This window comes from Bactrocera latifrons, unplaced genomic scaffold (genome assembly GCF_001853355.1).
Source record: "Bactrocera latifrons isolate USDA-ARS-PBARC rearing strain unplaced genomic scaffold, ASM185335v1 scaffold_1169, whole genome shotgun sequence".
Lineage (NCBI taxonomy): Eukaryota > Metazoa > Arthropoda > Insecta > Diptera > Tephritidae > Bactrocera > Bactrocera latifrons.
Genome location: NW_017534596.1, coordinates 28,925 through 37,265, shown reverse-complemented (window position 1 = coordinate 37,265; position 8,341 = coordinate 28,925). Strand labels below are relative to the sequence as shown.

At 35.7% G+C, this 8,341-nt stretch overlaps 1 protein-coding gene across 1 annotated transcript in view; it reads left to right on the top strand.

Moving 5' to 3' along the window:
• Positions 1-1,048: 1,048 nt before the first annotated feature.
• The window catches only part of LOC108977367, a gene marked incomplete at both ends in the record, with an annotated part of 34,925 nt that continues 27,632 nt past the window's right edge, over positions 1,049-8,341 (top strand). The window contains 6 exon segments of the mRNA XM_018946997.1: positions 1,049-1,087; positions 1,144-1,347; positions 1,619-1,759; positions 1,818-1,997; positions 2,062-2,308; positions 2,370-2,458. Coding sequence (XP_018802542.1) covers positions 1,049-1,087; positions 1,144-1,347; positions 1,619-1,759; positions 1,818-1,997; positions 2,062-2,308; positions 2,370-2,458 — 900 coding nt within the window.

Below are 8,341 nucleotides of genomic sequence, written 5' to 3'. Positions count from 1 at the left end.
CTGTTACTGAGGTAGCTCCGCACCATAGGCCTGAGGTAGTCGGGTATTTTGAAGATTTTCTCGTGGGCGTCGATCATATCTAGGCATTTAGCGCTGTTGAAGGCGTTTCAGACGTCTAGAGTCGCCAACAACACTATTCTTTTATATTTATGCCATCTGCGCTGCGCGGCTTCTACGCTTTCTATGACACATTTTATAGCTCCTATGGTTGATCTACCATAATAAATAGAATAAAATTATTATAGAATGCAAAGTTTTATAGTATTTCTCTCCTTTTGATTAATATAGGTGTTCGGGTATGTGTTCGAGGGTTATTTCTTTTGAAGCGCGCCCGAAGGCTGCCAGTGCAGAAAGTAGTTCGACACAAAAGAACTATACACACCCCAGTGTTGGACCGACCAGGGTTATTTTTTTTTTTGATTTTGACATTATGAATACAAACACTTTTTTCGTAGGGCGGAATCTCGCTCCGAATCAACACAACTTTCTATAATTGAATCATGCCCATATTTCTTAACATATGGTAAACATGTGTTAAAAAATATTGTTATTATTATGTTAAATAATTAAGGTTATTTGGAGGTTATTCTCGCACAAACCTTACATGAAAAAAGCAAAAAAAAAAGTCATTTTGTGAGGTGAAAAGCATTTTGCTGCTAACAGCTGTTTTATAAAAATAAACCAAGCAAAATAAAGAAACAAACAGCCAAGAAAAGTGAGTAATTTTTCAAATATATTAAATTTGTTGCAGAGGGAGAGAGATTTATTATTTTTTTTAAACTTTTATTTAGAAGCTAATATTTTTTAAAATTCACTCTTTACAGTCTAATAAAGAAAGTTTCAACACGTTTGAGGTAAAAGGCTTATATTTTTTAATTTGTATATACTATAGGTATATATGTATAAACATACATACATATGTATACGTTCATACTTATTTTTGTTAATCTAATGCCCGCAAGCTCAGAGAGTTCTCACCTGTTCCTCCGAATAAGAAATTAAAATTTGTACTTATATATTTTTTCCTTTCTTTTTTCTTTTCTTCTAGAAAAATGTAACAGATAACTCATTAGATCTATGCAAAAAGGTAGATGTGTAGTGTAAGCTTTTAAATAACAGTTTTTGATAAATATTCCTTTACAGAGTTGCCTTGCAAATCAATATAACTCCAATTCAAATTTGCGTGCTTTAGCGGATGAGGTAGCTGAAAAACATGACGAAATCTGTGACTTAAGGCGACGAATTAGCTGCTTAGAGGATGAGATACAGAAGGCGCAACAAAAGATTCAGCTAAAGGACAATGTTATAAAAGAGTTGCGAAATGATTTGAAACGTGTCAATACCAAGGTCTCTAAATCAAATGTGTTTGAATTCATATTTCAGATTTTGAAATTTTTGTCTTTTTGACATACTTGTGTATTAAAACAAACAAAAATTTGTCTTAAAAATTCTGTTTTCACTTTTTTCTTAATTCATTTTCTTTAACAAAATTTGTTCCAAAACATCAACGTTTTATTTTCATTAATCTGCTTTTGACATTCTTTTGTGTGTTTGTTAAAAACGGATTTAGTTTCGGCTATAAATTTTTCACTTTCTCTTTTTATTACCATTCCAAAAGCTAATTGATAACGGTTTAAGTATTTGTGGTACATGTGCCGGAGCTTCGTCCAATTATAGTATGCCACCGATCAACTTGGAGGAACTGTCGTCACGAAGTGCTTCGACACAAGTGTCTGCTGGGTTAATGTCATGCAACCAGGTACGCCTCGCTATTTATATATAAAAATATGCTTTTGTATATAAAGCATTTGTTACAGGTTTCATTTATTGCTGAAAATTTGTCATATGATTCATTGAGTAATGCCGGTCAAGTGGAACAACAAAAGCTAAAAGCTCTAGAAATTGAATTAAACGAACTTTTTCAAGTTACCAAGGAGTTTAAAAGCCATAATCTAGAATATCATCGAAAGCGACTGTCAGATATTTTAAAAAAATCAGTAAATAGAGTGATACAATAAAATTATCGTTTTTAAAATTACTAAAAATGTGATATATGATTAGGAAAGTGAAAAAGCAGAAGCCTATAGAAAGTTAGACTCCATTCGCAAGCAGCTCATTAACTTAGAAGCTTCTACCGCAATGTCGTTTAAAAGCTGCTCCAATGATTCTGATTCAGGCCTTAGCTCTAAATGCGACAGTGATCAGGATGCTAAGATATTTGATGCTCTTCGAAATCGTTTACAACGTCTAAATGAAATGAACATGACATTGAATCATCGCGTTCAGGCGCTTACAATTGAAAATAATGGTAAACATTATATATAAGATAAACTTATAATTCAATAATAATTCAGTAAAATTGCAAGCAGAACTTTCGACATGCTTAAAAACAGAGCAGACTTTTGCAAAGAGGAATAGTGATACACTAAAGACTCTAGCTGATATGATTTGTGGAATGGTAAGTGGTTGAAATTAAATAGTAGACAATGCTCAATACCAACTCCATAAGTATGCTATTACACATACCACGATGATTTATTGGCAAACGAGATCTGCGAAAAGTTTATGTATAATAACAAGTATCCCACTAAGCTTATGCAAACAAAATTAAACGACATAAACCGGTATCGGTATCCGTACTAAAATTACCATAAATGATAKTAAGACAAAGCTAGTAGCGTTCAGTAGGAAACAGAGAATACTAGACTATACTACTGTACAAAGCTAATAATAGGAGAGAAAGCACGCTACATTGGAATTATTTTAGACCGGAATCTTTCATGGAATCCAAATTTGGACGCTAGGGTAATGAAAGCAGCTACGGCACTTTACACCTATAAAAAGATGGTGGGCCSCTCGGGTAGCTCATTTACTCTACACAGCAGTTGCATATAATGCCGATTGTGACATACGGTTTATTGATATGATAATCAGTAATGGAAAAGAAACGCTGTAAGGCGAACGAAAGGTAAACAAAAATTAGCTAGTATGTGAATCAGCGGGGTTCTTAGAACAATGCCAAGTGAGGCACCAAACGTTATTTTACACTAAATAGAAACAGACTTGTTCTCTAAGATAGTGAAGTTAGCTCAGGGAATCCTTTCAATTAGTCGTCTATAATAAGGGCCATTCTAAAATATTTAGAAAGTTCCCGTTTCTACTCACTACCACAGATTTTCGAAATCCTATAGAATTAAACATAAATTTGAGCCCCCCAATGTTGCCTTCTCTTCTGAAACTACTTATATCCGTTATGCTTTTTGTGAAAAACCATTCAAGGTTTGTCTGATTCCAAGTATTTGGATTTGTGATAAGCTGGGCATTCGCAGAGGAAGTAGAAACCCGTTTTTATATTCTTGGCTTGAGCTGCGACAAATATTTTTATATGGCAAGCCCATTTTTATGACATACTCTCCAAATTGCCTGTGCCCGTTATAGCAACTGTATACCGCGTAATCGGAGAAGGAAGATATGATGAGGATGATGAGGTCGTAAACAATATKGGATTGATCACTCAGTTGAGTATTTGTTAAGCAATTCATGCAGTGGAAGTGGCCTCTAGCGATCTGTTGGCATTGAACAGGCTTTATACTCTTGAAGATGGTGCTTTTCTTTAGGACATGTGATCGATTATGCCTTTCAAATTGCTAATTGGCTGACTCGAAACATGTGCTTGGAGGGTGGAGTTATGCTCTAGGCGTAGCAATTGTGGACCACCAAGTCTTGGGAGTACTTTGGCTATCCTCTATGTCCATTTTTATTGGATTAGGAATATATATTAAAACATGATTTGCCTCATAATTTGAATTATGTTGTTTATTGTTAGAGATGGATATATCAATATAATGTATATGTATACTAAAGGATCCTTTTTTTATTATTTCGAACAAAGAGCCAACATTAAATTATGTTTTAAAATTCGTAAAAGTTTTACCGAATCGTTTCATTTGATGATACAAGTTTATGGCTCTATGATTGCCTATCTCGTAGCATAGTGCACTAGTGGTTTCAACGTTTTCAAAGTGGTCGTGAGGACATAAATGATGATCAACATGTGTGCCAATCAAAATCCGTAATCACCGGAAATTCCATCGAAACTGTGCGTGAATTCATCAAAAATCATCATTGCAATTCATGGAATAGAATTGAACATCTCCAAAAATTCGATTTATCCCATTTTGACCTAATATTTGGGCTTATGAAAGGTGTGTGCACGGTTTGTTCCGCACAAATTGACTGACGACCACCGTGCGTAGAGGCTATTCAAAAGGCTTGCACGGGCATACTGGAAGTCATACCGGCCAACGAGCTAAACACTCGTTAGACATGCTTTTGGACCGTGCGAAAAGCTGTATTGATGCAGAAGAAGACTATTTTGAATAAAATAAACTGATTTTGCCGAAAAAACCATTTGTTCTTTTTTTTTTTTAAGTCCTGTTTACTTTGAAAAGCACCTTATAAAGCTTTGCTTTTTTTGGGAAAATACCGGTGAATTTGTGCTCTACACCAAGGAAATCAACTGTTGAAAATATATTTGCTAAGTTGGAAAAATGCTAGCACTGAGGATAATGAAGACAGTAGAGGCTCTAAAGAGGCGAAAGCTCTGTGAAAAGTGTGTGCCTGTCAAGTTCATATTCTAATAAAAACAACGAATTGCTTAGTCTGAGGAGTGTTTGAGTGTTCTTTAATCGCAATAAACCCGAATTTTTGCGTCGGTGTGTGACAATAGAAATACAGCTGAATCATTTCACACTGGAGTCCAATYGACAGGCATCATAGTGGATTGCACATGATGAACCGGACTTCAAACGCAGAAAGACTAAAAAGTCGGATGGCAAGGTTATGACGTAATTTTTTGGGAATGCACGTAGTATAATATTCATCGGCTGATTACTGAGCCAGTTATAATCCATTGCACTGTATATTTGGTTGCAGTTCTATTCTACTATTTCAAATATTTAGCAATTGTATTATTTTTGAGTAAGGATAAGTTTGAAATAGTACGCATATACTTCATCGTTTCTGTTTAAATATTCCTCCGCAGCCTCCGATGCGCCTTTATTGGCACGGTATCGCCGCAAACGCTATGTCGCCCAATTTTTAAATCTGTAATATCTTCGAAAATATTCACTTAAATCAAATACTGTAAGGAGCCATATAGATCTATATTAAAGGTATTTAAGATATTTAATTGAATAACGATTAATACTGTATTGGTTAAAAATTAACCATTATTTGTCGTAAAAAGTTAATGACAAAAAAATGTTAATGTGGCATATCCATAAGAGATAGAGATATACCAACGCTAGTTTTCTGTAGACCTTTTCAATGGGTACAATACTTAGTACATTATTTTTATAAATCTCGGTTCAGCCTGGGTTTTCAATGTAAGCGGAAAAAATGTAATTATTTACGAGCTCAACCTTAAACCTCAAAAATAACAGTATTTCTCCACTATTTAATGGATGTTATTTTACATATAAACCTTCCTCTTCAATCTCTCTATCTATTAAAAAAACTGCATCAAAATCCGTTGCGTACTTTTAAAGACTTAAGCATACAAAGGGATATAGGGATAGAAAAATCGACTTTATTTTATATTGGATATGTTGATATAATACATACTTATACTAGATATTTTTTGTGGCTTAGTTTTAATCGTGTTCGTTACTTTTAAGTTTGCACGTACGGATTGTAAAACAATACTACTTCGAGTTAAGCGAATTAATCGTCGTTTTTAATTTTATTTATGCGCTTGATTTCGCGGTACTCCGGTGTTCCGAAGGAAACACAATTTTACTAGTCGTTGATGACAGTTTGCGCTTGTACATGACTATTTCGTTCCCGATGGATCTTTTCAATGCGACCTAGTCGCCATTCRGTTGAAGGAAAGCATATWCCTGTATGATGACACATTCCCCTGCACTGGGTACTTTTTGGATCGATTTCTATTGACGTCTCTTATGGAGAAGAATTTCATAATTTATCCCTTAATGGGTAGAAGTGGAACTCGTTCGAAGAAATGTCTAGCTGTTTGAATTGTGAAAGCGAAGGGATATTGCGAGAGTGCCACAATTTCAAACTTCGGAATTGCGTGACTACTGACTATTTTAGACGAGAATAGAGTAATAGTTTTAGAAGAGGTGGGCTTGAATGAGAATCGCACAGCAAAGCGATCATATTGGTTTTTGAACAGGGCTTCGCATATTTGGTTTTCTTCTGAAGGGTGTGTGATTTCAGGTAATTCTATTTTCTAGAATTTTTTGAGTTTATTATTTCAATATTCGTTTGCATTATTTTCAAGTTGAGTTTTGAAAGAACTAATTTTTTCTGTGACTTGGCCACTTAGAATCAAGGTATTAAGTTATTATCTAATAATATATTGATTTGTGACGGGCTGTGGCAGTTGGAGTCTGCTAATTTGAGATATGAGAATTATTCCCTTTGTTTTTTATTTACTTGGAAGCAATTTTGTGAGTTGCAGTAGAACTATGGTTTGTGCATTCATTGTTATATCCGCGTTTGGAGATATCATGGTTATTTGGAAAATGTTGTCCAATTTAAAATTGAAATTTTCGATTGTCAATTCTACCTGATTCTGCGCCTTAGATTAAAGATCTTCTCTATGTTCAACAGAGATGGCCGCAGTGTTTAAAATAAGTCAGCTTCCATTCTCTGAATGATTGCTTGAGCTTTTGTTCTTTTTGAGGAACATGGTTGTTCCTCCCCGTTTTCGGGATTCGGGATTTCAGTGTTAAATGATTTGGTTGCCACCACTAACCCTTCAGTTTTACGAGATTCTATATAGTTTTCTTCATATTCTGGAGATTGGTTATGAAATGCAATTCGTGATGTCGCCGTTGACAATATACACAATTGAAATTGCTTTCACAGTCTTTTGTCCCGTGAGAATTGGAAAGAAAATTGATGCGAAGTCGTCGGGCTTAACAAGTTCACGATTGCGGTTGCAATTTCGGTCTAAAACAATTTCAAAAGGAATATTAACCTGTAGGAAAGTCGCTATCCCGCTATAAAGCCTTTTTTGTTTTTTGTTTTTGTTTTAGTGTGGCAAAATGGGGGCGATTTGAACAAAAATTTTGGAATTTGGGTCTTTTTTCGACAGTTTCTCGTAGAAAAGAATACAAGGATTGAAAAACACCATTCTGAGAAAAACGCGTTTAAAGATTGGAGTATGTTCTCTTTCTACAAGAAATCAGCTGTAGAGGGCGTAATAATTTCAATTTAAAATTCAAATTGAGAGAATTTGAGTATACTATCCGATAATGCACAATATTCGATTTTTCGATMATTTCACACTGAGGCGGTCCTTTTAATACCTACAAGTGGTCAGGCGCATTTAAATACCCTCTTTTTCGGGGTCTAATTGTACGTTGGGACCTGAGCTGGCTATCATCTTCGCAGTTACCAATTAATGGCCAAGAAACCATTGCAAGTTTATGGTGATGTTAGACCAGTGATTTCAACGCCGCTCAGCTATCCATATACTTGTATATAAATATATTCCTTGTTGTGAGCACGTTTCTTACTAGAATAATAAGACTTTCCATTATTGCTGTGATTTCCGCTTGGAAGACACTGCTGTGTGGGAAAGGCGATTTGGCATCTAATTTTGCTGAAATATATCAGCTCTCACTCGATTATCTAGTTTGAACAATTCCGCATAGATTCTAATTTCTGCGCCCCTGTCTACCTCGCCCTTTCGCTTTAGAAGGGAAGGCAATATTGGGGACCGAATTTCGTTTCAGTTCTATAAGCTTTCGAAAATCTGTGGTAATGGGTAGAAACGGGAACTTACTAAGTATCAAAGAATAGCCCTTATTGCAGGCGACTAATTGGGAGGATTCCCTCAGCCTAAGAGTTGACTTCATTGGCAGTTGCTTACAGTTTTATTACAAAAATAAGTCTTTTGGCAGCAAGTGTAAAATTTCGTTTAATGTCTGATTTTGCGTTGTTGTAAAAGCTCATATACTAGCTGCTCTGCGAGGGTATTCGGGAATTTCTTCTTTTTCTTGATTGGCGTAGACACATCTTTTCGCTACGTGGCGCCAATTAGATTTCCAAGTGTTGCCAGGTCCTTCTCCACTTGGTCCTTCCAACGGAGTGGAGGTCTCCCTCTTCCTCTGCTTCCCCCGGCGGGTACTGCGTCGAATACTTTCAGAGCTGGAGTGTTTTCGTCCATCCGGACAACATGACCGAACCAGCGTAGCCGCTGTCTTTTAGTTCGCTGAACTATGTCAATGCCGTCGTATATCTCGTACAGCTCATCAGTGGCCAACGCGCAAAGGACCATAAATCTTTCGCAGAACTTTTCTCTCGAAAA